Raw genomic sequence first — 12,920 nt, 5'->3', positions numbered from 1 at the left:
AGTGTTTTTGACAGGGTCACTCCTCGTTTCAACGATTCAACTTACCGAACAAGCACAAACAGCTGCGGGGAAAGGAAGATGGTCACAAGCAGTACCAACAGGATTTGGCTGGAAGCAAACACAAGTTTGTGATATAGTTAATAAATGTCATATTTTGTACAGAACTAAAATGCAAAACAAACCTTTAAAAGTCTGTGAACTTAGCTTTCTCCCCCTATCCCCTGAACCCTCTCGTCCTAAGAAAAATACCCAACTCCCTCTTGAATATTTGTACACAGACAGTAAATGCAAACCCTTCTGGTGAACAGATGAAGCTAATCCCAAACTCTGTTGTTTGCATCACTGCAAAGCTTAAAGGTAAAAAGCAAATATCTCCGTCCCAAGGGATCACTTATCAATTCCGGGACCACTTCACGCTTGTCGGGAAAATGCATGGGATAGTAAATGCAAGAACTTCATTTTTCACCTCTCTCAGAAGTATTGTCCTCTATTTTGTAAGTTACATTAGCAAGCAAAGTAGAAAATGATTGTAATTTTATTTCGGTCTAAAGGAATGAAGAGTGTTTCAATGACACAATCCCTAGCTGTGAGTGCTGTACAGAAGGAATACTAAACAGACAGAGCGGCAAACTCTTGGATGAGATGTTGAATAGATTTGCAACACCTCCACTTACATGAACGTAAACATTCCCCTGGCTCTCTTTAAAGGAGAGCAGTGATGATTTCTTCGTTTTCCTGACCAATATTTATTCCTTAGGCCACATCGTGATAGCCATTTATCTCACTACTGTTTGTGGGAGCTTGCTGTGCACAAATTGATTGCTGTGTATAATACTCACTGCCCTTCAAAGCTACTTCATTGGCTGTGAAGTGTTTTAGACACGCCTGAAAGTGACATGAAAAGTGCTATCAAAAATGTGTGTCTTTTTCTTTTTCTGCTTGATAAAATGCTGATTTTTCTCCCCCCTCTTCTTGGTCTCGATTTGTAGAAGATGATTGGTCCTTTTGCTGGGTGCCTGCTTACTGTGCCCCCGCTATAGCTGACCAAAGCAGGGATAGAGAGCTTCCCTGTCAATCAGGCTCAGTGCCCACTCTGCTGTAAGTGAGCAAGATTGATTTAGTTAACGGAAATTACGCATGTCTGTCCTCCACCCACTACGTTTTCCTGGCAAAGTTGCCCTGCTTCATTCTGGAGAACTTGCTGTAGTTTCTGTTACCTGTAAACTGATTCAACTTGCTATTCAATAACTGCTGACAACTGTATGCCCCACCTTACCTCCAACTCATTGTCAGATGCAAAGCCATCAATTAATACTCCTGCATTTTTGGAGTTTCTGTTTGCTCCTGCAAGATCAACGGCCCAGAGAGTGAAATTTTGATTAGGTATGCCATCCAGTTGGGGTTTTAAGAGCAGAAGAGAAAGCAGAATTCCAGAGCTCCATGCTTTCAGTAAGAACTAGCTGTTTAGGAAGCAAATGAAACACCTCCATTTCATAGGAGCAGCAAGGGTTGCCTGATGGTGGTTTTTACAAAGGGTTTTCGACCTGAAATGCTAACTCTTTTTCTCACTCCACAGATGCTACCTGGCCTACTGAGTGTTTGCAGCAATTGCAGCAAAGGGAAAGGATACCGTGAAAGTAACACCTATGTGTTGGTGCCTCATTGGATGGCACTGAAAAATGATGGCAGTGTAACGGGCAGGCACGGTAGTGTAGCGGTTAGCGTTACGCTTTACAGCGCCAGCGACCTGGGTTCAATTCCGGCTGCTGTCTGTAAGGAGTTTGTACGCTCTCCCCGTGTCTGTGTGTGTACATGTGACTAATAAAGATATCTTATCTTATCTTACCTAAATCACCCTCTGCACTGTCTATCCCTTCCAGATTACTAGAGGAAGCCACAGTGCAGGGAAAGAGGCAGCTCTTCTTGAATGGGCGAATAGTTGGAACCCCAAATGACTCAAAACTGGATTGGATGGGTGTCAGGTGCCTAGCTGTCTGCTGCCGAACCAGGGAACACATGTTCCAGAGAAACCAAAGAGCAGGAAGAAGCCAGGATTAAAGGATAACATCCCTTCAAAAAGAAAAGTTCTAAAATGGACTGCACAATTATAAGCCCCGTCTTGCAGGCAAAACTCCCTCTTTTAAACATGCTCTAACCTTTATGTACAGATTTGATGGAACCTTCTAAATATGTGCAGTCCTGTAATTCTGCTCAGTGTATGCAACTGACATCCACAAGTGCACAAACTAATGCGAAAGGATGTGGGAATTTAAAGAATGCTGCACTAACGCTAATAAATGCATATTACCAAGAGACATTCCTGTGTGATCTCTCTTTAGCTTGAAATAGGATCCCCCCAGTCATTGCACGATCAACTGTTCTTCCCAATTCAAATGACAATAATGCCTCACTGTTTAATTTCGATTATTTTTTCTGCTGATGAGGTCAGATCATAATGGGATTGAGCACTTGTGAAGCCCTCATTTGGGAAGGGCATCATGAGACAAGTTCAGTGGATTCTAAGAGGCGTTTACTCGGGTGGCACACTGTTCCAATGATGACAATACAGGTCAACTCCCAAGAGAAGCATATCTCAGGTTCAGTTCCACGACACTGTTCCTTTTCCTCTGCTGACAACCAGGACATTAAATTAAATTAAATTAAATTAAATTAAATTAAATTAAATTAAATTAAAGAAGGAGGCTGTTTAGCCCTGTCGCTAAGGAGTAGCCCAGCCTAATACCACCTCCTAACACCCGCTCCTGGCTCTGGAGGTCATTCTCTTGAAAAATACAGCAAGCTGCGTTAATTCAACACACTCCAGACTTTGGTGGTGCCAGACGGGCAGATTTTCCAGACTTTTGGATGCCAGTTAATACTCTAACACTCTTTTAATTCACATGTCTAAGATGTTACTCAGTACAATAGTGTAATAAATTTTCCAGAGAACCCAGTGAGTTTCAAGTGACCATGGGAACCGGAGCCCTGGTGAGTCTCAAGGGACAGCGGGAACTAGGACCCCGGTGAGTCTCATGGGACAGCGGGAACTGGGCCCTGGGTGAGCCAGATGCAGAACAATCAGACAGCGGATTATCGAAGCTTAACTCTACTTCAATAAATACTTAAAATATGATAGTGGTTTCTGCCTTTCATTCTCCCTCAGGCATTGAGTTCCAGACCCCCACGAGCCTCTGTGTGAAAGGAATTTTCCCTACCTCCCTCCAACCTTCTAGGGATAACGAGGATGTTGCCAGGACTAGAAGGCCTGAGTAAAAGGGAGAGGTTAGCCAGGCTCGGTCTTTATTCCTTGGAATGTAGGGGAATGAGGGGCGACCTTAAAGAAGTGTTTAAAATACGAGAGGCATAGATAAAATGGATGGTAACAGTCTTTTCTCCAGGGTAGGGGAGATCAAAACTGGGGAGGGGGGCCCCACAGGTTTAGGGTGAGAGGGGAAAGATTTAAAAGGGACCTGAGGGGAAACCTTTTCATGCAGAGGGTGGTGAGTATATGGAACGAGCTGCCAGAGGAAGTGGGTGAGACAGGTACAATACTATCATTTACGAAGCACTTGGATAGGTACATGGAGGGGAGGAGCCTGGAGGGATATGGGCCGAACGCAGGAAATCGGGACTAGCTGGGTGGGCACCATGGTCAGCATGGACTGGTTGGGCTGAAGGGCCTGTATCTGTGCTGTACTGCTCCACAACTCTATAACCAATTACTTTAATCTTTGTCTCCTGCTATCGTAACCCTCTGCTAAGGGAAATATGCCCTTCCTATTTATTCTAAGCCTCTCATAATTTTATACACCACAACTGATGTCTCTTCTGTTGCAAAGAGAACTATCCCAGTCTATCCAACTTTTCCTCATGGTTACAATTTTCCAGACATGGCCACTCCTCCGGTACCATCAATTCGTCGGTGTTGGGTTGCACACAACGACAGTGACCCTGGGTGTGGCAGTAACTCTGACCCAAACCAACCTCCTCCACCTAAATACATACCTACAGGGGAACAATTATAGGCAGAAACACAGCCTAGTTTAGCTTCTTACTCTAAGAATGTGAAGGTAATTATAGCACTCAGATCACATGCTACAAATGTGGTGATTCTGTAATCGGTCCAGTGAATCGTCTTGGCTTATATCATGAAAATAAATTTAAATAGTTGTCTGAGGGAGCTGATGACCATGTACCTGGACTGTCAACAGGCCGGGGAGTGTAGACATGAGGTGTAATCAAGGCTCCTTATTTACTGTGCAACCGAGGTGTGTTGAAGTGTTGAAGCAAGGAGCTGGGTGAGATGGAAGATTTGCTCAGTGAGCTGTTCAGCACACAGGAACCATAAAGTCCTATGGCACGGAAAGAGGCCATTCAGCCCACAATTCCATGCTAACCATCAAGCACCCATTTACAATAATCCCTTTTTATTCTTCCCACATTTCCATCAGCTCAACCCAGATTCTACCACACATCCACACACTAGAAGCAATTGACAGTGGTCAATTAACCTAACGACCCTGCACTTCTTTACAATGTGGGAGGAAATCAGAAGACTGGGGGAAACCCGTGCAGTCACAGCGAGAACACGCAAACTCCTCACTGACAGCATCCAAGGTCAGGATCAATCCGAGTCACTGAGCTGTGAGGCAGCAGCTCGACCATCCGCACCACTGTGTCGCCCTTTCAAACAAGTGACATAAGTAATTAATATGCGTCGCAGGTCCTCTATCTTACTCAGCTGCTGATGGGTCTTTTACATCAGGTGAATAGGTAAAGGATGCAAGGGCCACTTCAACACTAAAGTCCTGGTCACCAGCACTCTCAGTGCCTGTTGTATCCTGGAGATGACTGACAAGTCCGAGGGAAAGGGTACGGATAGTTTTGAGATCAGGTTTTTGATGGGTGGCTCTAAATCAGACTTTTTTAATCACTAACATATGACATGAACTTTGTTGTTTTGCAGCAGCGGTACAGTGCAAGGACATAAAAATCTATGAATTACAAAATAAATAGTGCAAAAAAAAAGGAATAACGAGGTAGTGTTCATGGGTTCGTGGACCATTCAGAAATCTGATGGCGGAGGGGTAGAAGCTGTTCCTGAATCATTGAGTGTAGGCCTTCAGGCTCATGTACCTCTTCCCCGATGGTAGTAATGAGAAGAGGGCATGTCCCAGATGGTGAGGGTCCTTCTTGAGGCACCGCCCCTTGAAGATGTCCTCGATGGCGGAGAGGGTTGTGTCCTTGATGGAGCTGGCTGAGTCTACAACTCTCTGCAGCGTCTTGCGATCCTGTGCATTGGAGGAACCACATCAGGCTGTGATGCAACCAGTCAGGATGTTCTCCGCCGTACCTCTATAGAAATTTGTAAGAGTCTCCGGTGACATACCAAATCTCCTCAAACTCCTAACAAAGAGCCGCTGGTATGCCTTCTTCGTGACTGCATCAATGTGCTGGGCCCAGGACAGATCCTCTGAGATGTTGACCCCCAGGAACTTGAAGCTGCTCACCCTTTCCACCGCTGACCCCTCAATGAAGACTGGTGTGTGTTCTCCTGACTTTCCCTTCCTGAAGTCCACGATCAATTCCTCGGTCTTGCTGACGTTGTGTGCGAGGTTGTCTGTTTCCTGTGGTCAGAAGCTACAAACTTCAGATCTAGCTTTAGAATATGTTGACACGCCCCACATGGCTTCAGCATCGCTTGAGCTGAGGAAGGGATTGTTGGGTGCAGGTCCTACTCCAGGACGTGAGCATCACTAGCAAGGCCAGCATTTATTGCCCATCCCTGATTATCCATGAGGAGGTGGTGGTGCCTTCTTGAAGATTGGGAAAAGCAGTCCTGCAGTGCTATTGGAGAGGGAGTTCTGGGGTCTAGAGATGAAAGGCCGGCGATAAATTTCCAAATCAGGATGGTGTGTGACATGGAGGGGAACCTGTGGGTGGTGGTGTTTCCATGTGCCTGCTGTCCTTGACCTTCATGGTGGTAGAGGTCATGGGTTTGGTGGGTGTTGTAGTAGCCCAGGAAGTAACGGCAGTGCATTTTGTAGGTGGTACACACTGTGCACTAGTAGTGGAGGGACTGAATGTTTCGGGTGATGGATGGGGTGTCAGTCAAGCGGGCTACTATTTTCTGGATGGGGCTTGAATTCCTTGAGTGTGATTGGAACTGCAGTCTTGCAGACACCTAGGAAGTTCTGCTGGACGTGTACCCATTTTCAGTTTGGCTGAGGGAAGAGTTGGCGCCAGCACTGTTTCCATGTTCCTCCCAACATTGGCTGCCAATGCCAACACCCAGTGGCCCCACGGGACAAACGTGCATAATTTAATATCCCTCATTAGGTCTCCCCTCAGTCTCTGCTGCTCTTAAGGAAACAACCTCACCCCATCCAATCTTTCCTCATGGCTGATTTTCTCGTCCACATCTAAAGCTCAGTTCTTGGCATCCCAGCAAGGAGTCACCTTTCTCATGGAATAATACGGCATGGCTACAGGCTCTTCAGCCCACCGAGTCTGTGCTGACCACCAAGCACCCATTTCTACTAATATTGCCCTTGCATTTCACCCCTCACTGCACACAAGGGGCAATTTACTGCGGCCAATTAACCTACCAACCCACACAGCTTTCAACATGGATTTTGAAAATGCTCAAACTCTCCACGTCATGCTTACAATTTGGCTCTATTGCGCTTAGGTAGCTGTCTGCTGAAATGGTAGGCGATGTGAGCGAGGCAGTAATGCAGCATCTTGTATCCAATCCTGTCCCTGACATCTGAAAGAAAAGAGCATGACTGAGCAGACCACACAATGATGACCAGGTACAGTCCCTCATGGTTAGGTTAATGGACCAGCAGACAGAGATCTGGACCATTTATCCAGAGACAGGCATCTCACATGGCAATTAAGGAATTTACATTCAAGTATAAAAAAGCCAGTCTCAGCAACAGCAACCACGAACATACTGCAGTTTGGTGAATCCCAATTAGTTCACTCTTTAGTTCACTCACGTCCTTCGGCGAAGGAAATCTGCCCTCTTTATCTGACTTTTCACCTCTACTCTTCTGCCTGATTACCATAATTCTTGAAGGCAAAAAATCTATTGATCTTAACCCTGAATATACCCAATGGTTCAGCATCCACACTTCCCTGGGGTCGAGAAGTGCAAAGGTTCACCACATTCTGAAAGGAGAAATTCTTCCTCATTTTTCTTTATTGTCTGCCCTCCTATTCTGATTCTTTGTTACCTAGTTTTAGACTCTCCCAGCAGGGGAAACATCTTCTGAGCATCTACCCTGTCAAACCCCTTCAGAACCGTGTACATTCAATGAGGCTACCTGAACGAGGTAGGCACGGTAGTGTAACAGTTAGCGTAACGCTATTACAGCACCAGCGACCCGAGTTCAATTCCGGCCACTGTCTGTAAGGAGTTTGTACGTTCTCCCCGTGTCTGCGTGGGTTTCCTCCGGGTGCTCCGGTTTCCTCCCACATTCCAAAGACGTACGGGTTAGGAAGTTGTGGGCGTGCTATGTTGGCGCCGGAAGCGTGGCGACACTTGCGGGCTGCCCCCAGAACACTACACAAAAGATGCACTTCACTGTGTGTTTCGATGTACATGTGATCGATAAAGATATCTTATCTCGCTTCAATCTATTATACTCTGATGACTGTAGCCCAATCTGCTTGACCTTTAGAGTTATAGAGTCATACAGCATGGAAGCAGGCCCTTTGGCCCAATTCAGCCATGCCAACCAAGATGCCTATCCGAGCTGGTCCTATTTGCCTGCGTTTGCCCCATATCCATCTAAACCTTTTCTATCCATGTACCTGTCCAAATGTCTTTTAAATATTGTAATGTACCTGCCTGTACAGCTTCCTCTGCCAACTCATTCCATATACGTACCACCCTCTGCATGAAAAAGCTGCCACACCATCCAGAGACAATCCTTCACCCCAGGAATCATTCTACTGTACCTCGGCTGCATGAAGGCAAATGTATCCTTCCCTAAACAAAGGAACTCTAACCGTATGCATTACACCAGGTGTAGTCTCACCAAGTTCTGCACAATAACAGCAAGCTTCCTAACTTTTCTGCTCCATCCTTCTTACAGTGGAGCCCAATATCCTCTTAGCCTCCTGATTATTTGCTGTACCTGTTTCTTGTATGAGGACACCCAGGTCCTTTCTAACTCCAGGATTCACTAAACTCTTACCATTTAAATAACATTCTACTTTTTAAAAATTCTTCCTACCCAACTGGATAACTGCTCACGGCCTCATTATATTTCCCATCTTACACATTCTTTGCCCACTCAGTCTGTTTACGTCCCTTTGCAGGATCTTTGTGACCTTCTCACAACTTACTTCATTACTTGGTTTCATTAACAAACTTAAATATATTACACTTGGTCTCTTCACCCAAGTCATGCATAAACTGTAAACCGCCGAAACCCAACAATGATTCCAAGATACCCGGTTAGTTACAGCCTGATCCACTAACAGCAGCCCACTTAACTCCAATCTTTGTTTTTTTTTAAAATCGGGAAACCAATTTGGTGGAATTACTGAACATCAGTGAGATTATACCTACCATTGGCTCAATAGGTAAAATGGCTTTTATCACCTTACATAACATACAGCCCTTTAAACAGGCCCTTGAACTGTGGACCACTGATGGTACAGAAGTGGAAATAGATAGTCTTAGTAACACACAAAGCGCTGGAGGAACTTGGTGGGTCAGGCGGCATCCGTGTGGGCGAATGGACAGTCGACGTTTTGACCCTTCAGCTGGACCCAAAACGTCATATGTCCATTTCCCCCCACAGATGCTGCCTGACCCGCTGAGTTCCTCCAGCGTTTTGTGTATTGCTCCGGGTTCCAGCATCTACGATCTCTTGTATCTCCATAGATAATCTTAGTGAAGGCACGGATGTTTGGTTAAGTTAAACCACTGCTGATAAAAGACAACATAGCTACTAAGAGTCTGGTTCTACCTCGTACTGTTACCAGAGCAAGAGATGGAACCAGTGGTCAATGGACAGGGAGTGGAAAAGTTGGATTCTGTCCAAACCAAAGTCTGCACTCACCATTGACTCCAAAAATCAGTCCCAAAATATTTGACAACTTAACTCTGTGGTCCATTGATTGTGACGCTAGCTGAAAGCTTGTGGGACCCCATCACCTTACGGACTATGTTACATGGTTTACCATTGCAACTCTGCTGTATGATGTTCACAGCTTCAGCTAAGATCTGGGTCCTGCCATAAACTCATTTCCCTGTCCTCCTGGACTGAGTGTCTTCTTTGATTCCACAATAAAGCACAGGAGAAACTAAACTACATTGGGAATGATATCACCAGTGGGTTGCACACATGTCTTAGAATCTATGACAATTACAAGGACATTAAATTTCTATCTAGAACGACTCAATATGTTCTTCAAGCCCAACAACGTAATTGATGTTATAGCCGTGGAAACCTTGAGTGCACAAGGCATGGATTTTCTGTTTACATAGACTGGGGTTCAGTGGGCTCATAGCAGGCTGTTCCCATCTATTCAAAGATTAACACAGAGGCATTGTTGCCCTTAAAACCCCCATCTTCATCTATCAGGATTCCAAGTCAAATTATTGTCAGCTTCCCTCAGTGCCCTGTGCTCTGAAGCCACAGTTGAAGGAGAAGCTGCATTAATTAGTTAGGATCCGGTATGGTGAGTGGGCAACCCCACTCATTGTGGTCCCCAAGTCAGACAAGACAGTATGATGAAAGTCAAAGAAACTGCAGACGCTGGAAATCTGAAACAAAATCAGAAAGTGCTGGAAAAACTCAGCAGGACAGGAGAGAGAAAAGCAGTCAGTGTTTCAGGTCTGCGACCCTTCACCAGAATGGGGAAAGAGAGAGAGATGCAAGTATGTTTTCAGTAGGTGGGGGACTGCAAGGTGATGGCAAGGTTACCCCGAACAAAAGCGTTGATGGTGACAAAAGTCGTTGGCTGCGTTTCGGGACATATTTGGAGAGCTGGCAGGAGCCAAAAATCCTCAGTACACTGTGTTCACCAAATGCCGATTCTCAACTAAATTCAGGGCAATCTGTCAATCAGTGCCCACAAGGTGCCACGACAAGTTACCCTCTGGGGTCAAAGCTGCCAGTCTGTGAGAAATAAAATGCTGCAGGACATTCTCCTCCCGCACCATCCAACTGACATGGTCACAGCCAGAAGGACCAAGAGTGAGCACATCAATGTGCTACAGGAAATACTGAAGGGGCTGCATTACCACAGTGTGTGTCTGCACAGCAGTAAAGTGTCTTCGTGCAGCCTGTATTAGTGTACCTTGGTCTTGTGAGGGTTAAGACCTCTGGCGGAAAAGGTGGCAACAGACAACCGACCGTGACGTAGCTCCATTCATACGCAGCAGGTTACAATACCATACTCGTTTTTTGATAGATCTCTCCACCACTTTAACCTCTCTTCACAAGTTATTACAGAAGAATAAGCCATGGAACAAATGCAGAGGGCAATGTAAAGCACCCCAGAGGTGTAGGCTTGCCTGCGTAGTGTCTCTTTTCTTGGCCATTATGACATCAGGAGGGCACAGAGGCTCTCATGTGACACCTCCAACTCTGGGCTGGGCCCAGTGATGAGCCATGTGATAGACTCAGGCCACAAGCTGCCTCTTGCATCTTCACCCCTAGTGAAAGAACTTATGCACGGATTAAGAAGTAGGTGCTAGTTTTCGTTATTTTTATATTACCTGCTTTTATAAATTTCTTCAGGGATGCCCCTTCATACACAAGCCTCTACAGCCATCTTTGGTTCCCACCAAATAAAACAAAATAGCCAGTCCAACCGTGGAAGTCAGGTTGCCCTCGCAGGTTGAGTGCACCGTACAACACTCTGCCTCTAATTGGAAGGCCATGGCAGAGGATTTGTTGTGGCTTCCTCAGTTTTGAGCTGGAAAGCTTTCCGATACAGGCCATTGACGAGGTTTTCCCAGACACAGCTGAGGAGATCGTCTTACAACGTGGCCCTGGCATTGCACTGAGACAGATCCATACTTAAGCAGCTCCCAGGGCCACGAGACAGACACGGTCGTCGGGGAAGACATTCGATCTTTCTGGCGGAGTCATTGTGAGGTCACAGCCAACCAAGGCTGTGGTGAAGTGGTCATCCCAGTTACAGAGGCACGTTCTCAGTGAGATTCATGCTCAATGCATGGTGATGCAGTAGCTCCAGGTTATCTATATATAGATCCACCAGGTTATGGAGGATCTGGCTGGGAAGTGTTCCACTGGCAGAACTGTAGGGCCCAACCACCCAAATCCCCGATATGGGGATTGACCGTTTCAACAGGTGCATGTGGACAACTTCCAGCAGGGTCCTCATGGTGGGTAATCATTTCAGGCAGCATAAGGTGCGACCAGTGGGATCCTGTACCATCAGGGGACCAATCAGATGGGGAATTCAGGGCAGGGGAGAAAAGAAGGGAAGAAGGAGGGGAGGAAGGGAAGAGGAGGGGAGGGAAGAGGAGGGGAGGGAAGGAGGGGAGGGAGGGAGGGAAGAGGAGGGGGAGTGATGGGGAGAAGGAGGAGAGGGGAGGGGAGAGGGAGGAGAGGGGAGGGGAGAGGGAGGAGAGGGGAGGGGAGAGGGAGGAGAGGGGAGGGGAGAGGGAGAGGGGAGGGGAGAGGGAGGAGAGGGGAGGGGAGGGGAGAGGGAGGAGAGGGGAGGGGAGAGGAAGGGGAGGGGAGGGGAGAGGGAGGAGAGGAGAGGGGAGGGGAGGGGAGAGGGAGGGGAGGGGAAGGGAGAGGGAGGGGAGGGGAAGGGAGGAGAGGGGAGGGGAGAGGGAGGAGAGGGGAGGGGAGAGGGAGGAGAGGGGAGGGGAGAGGGGAGGGGAGGGGAGAGGGAGGAGAGGGGAGGGGAGAGGGGAGGGGAGGGGAGAGGGAGGAGAGGGGAGGGGAGAGGGGAGGGGAGGGGAGAGGGGAGGGGAGGGGAGGGGAGGGGGAGGAGAGGGGAGGGGAGGGGGAGGAGAGGGGAGGGGGAGGAGAGGGGAGGGGGAGGAGAGGGGAGGGGGAGGAGAGGGAGAGAGGAGGGGAAGGGGGGAGAGGGGAGGGGGAGGAGAGGGGAGGGGAGAGGGAGGAGAGGGAGAGAGGAGGGGAAGGGGGGAGTGGGGGCTTGAAAGCAGAGAGGAAAACTCTGTCCAACTTCTGCCGCCAAAAAAATCAGCCCCAGATCTCACGCCCGGAGGGTGCACATTCCACAGCACAAAAGCACCATTTTATGCCCCACAGCGGGGTCCCCCGGAGAGCGGGATCACCCCCTCACCTGTGGAGACGACGGTGCGGAGCCTGGGACTCCCGAAGTCGGTGTCAGTGCGGCGGCGGGGGTCGCCCGGGCGTCTCCTGGCAACGGGGACAATGTGTAACTAAATCTGTGGCGACGTTCTGCGGCCGCTGCCAGTGAAACATTACACGTCGGTGCTCAAGATGAGAAACATACCAGAAATTCTTCGGATGGATAAAATGCAGGGGAAATTAAACGGTTGGGTTAAAAGTTACTAAAAATTGCTAACGAAAGCTTTATTTTACTTTAACTTTGGGAAGAGGATGGCTTCTGGAAGGCTGTGGCTCGCTGTGAAGCAGCAACTTTGGGTAAAACTTTCCCTCGGTAGTTCAAAGTTTTATTTTGATGTAAAGTGTAATCCGGGCTCACCTTCATTGCCGGCTGATCTTCCTGTAGAGAACGGTTACAGCCTCCGCGCTCTTAACAACCACGAAGTTGGCGACCAGGAGCAGGACGAGGAGTAAAATAGCCACAGACTGGGCCAGGAGTCTCAACATTGTGCTGATCTGTGCTCCGGTCAGCGCTCTGTTCACGGTCTGCTTCCCTCTCTGATCCATTCTCTCACTGATCCAGGCTTTATCCCGCTCTCT

The 12,920-nt window shown here is 47.7% G+C and overlaps 1 protein-coding gene and 1 long non-coding RNA gene across 3 annotated transcripts in view; one reads left to right on the top strand and one right to left on the bottom strand.

The window, feature by feature from the left end:
• Window positions 1–2,050, top strand: part of LOC127583284 (uncharacterized) — a 27,352-nt gene extending 25,302 nt beyond the window's left edge. Inside the window, exon 3 of the long non-coding RNA XR_007958238.1 lies at window positions 1,881–2,050. This is a non-coding gene — a long non-coding RNA (uncharacterized LOC127583284). The remainder of the gene's footprint in view (window positions 1–1,880) is intronic.
• Window positions 1–12,920, bottom strand: part of LOC127583283 (uncharacterized) — a 23,581-nt gene extending 10,661 nt beyond the window's left edge. Inside the window, exons 1-3 of one of the 2 annotated variants that reach the window (XM_052039073.1) lie at window positions 12,700–12,920; window positions 6,670–6,769; window positions 46–108 (exon numbers count right to left, since the gene is read on the bottom strand). In XM_052039073.1, the coding sequence (XP_051895033.1) occupies window positions 46–108; window positions 6,670–6,743 (137 nt within the window). In that variant the 5' untranslated portion in view covers window positions 6,744–6,769; window positions 12,700–12,920. Of the gene's footprint in view, window positions 1–45; window positions 109–6,669; window positions 6,770–12,312; window positions 12,624–12,699 lie in introns of those variants that run through there. The other variant, XM_052039074.1, reaches the window with a different exon arrangement.

The sequence above is a fragment of the Pristis pectinata genome, chromosome 26, assembly GCF_009764475.1.
Source record: "Pristis pectinata isolate sPriPec2 chromosome 26, sPriPec2.1.pri, whole genome shotgun sequence".
Classification (NCBI taxonomy): domain Eukaryota; kingdom Metazoa; phylum Chordata; class Chondrichthyes; order Rhinopristiformes; family Pristidae; genus Pristis; species Pristis pectinata.
This window is presented reverse-complemented; position numbering and strand designations above follow the sequence as displayed.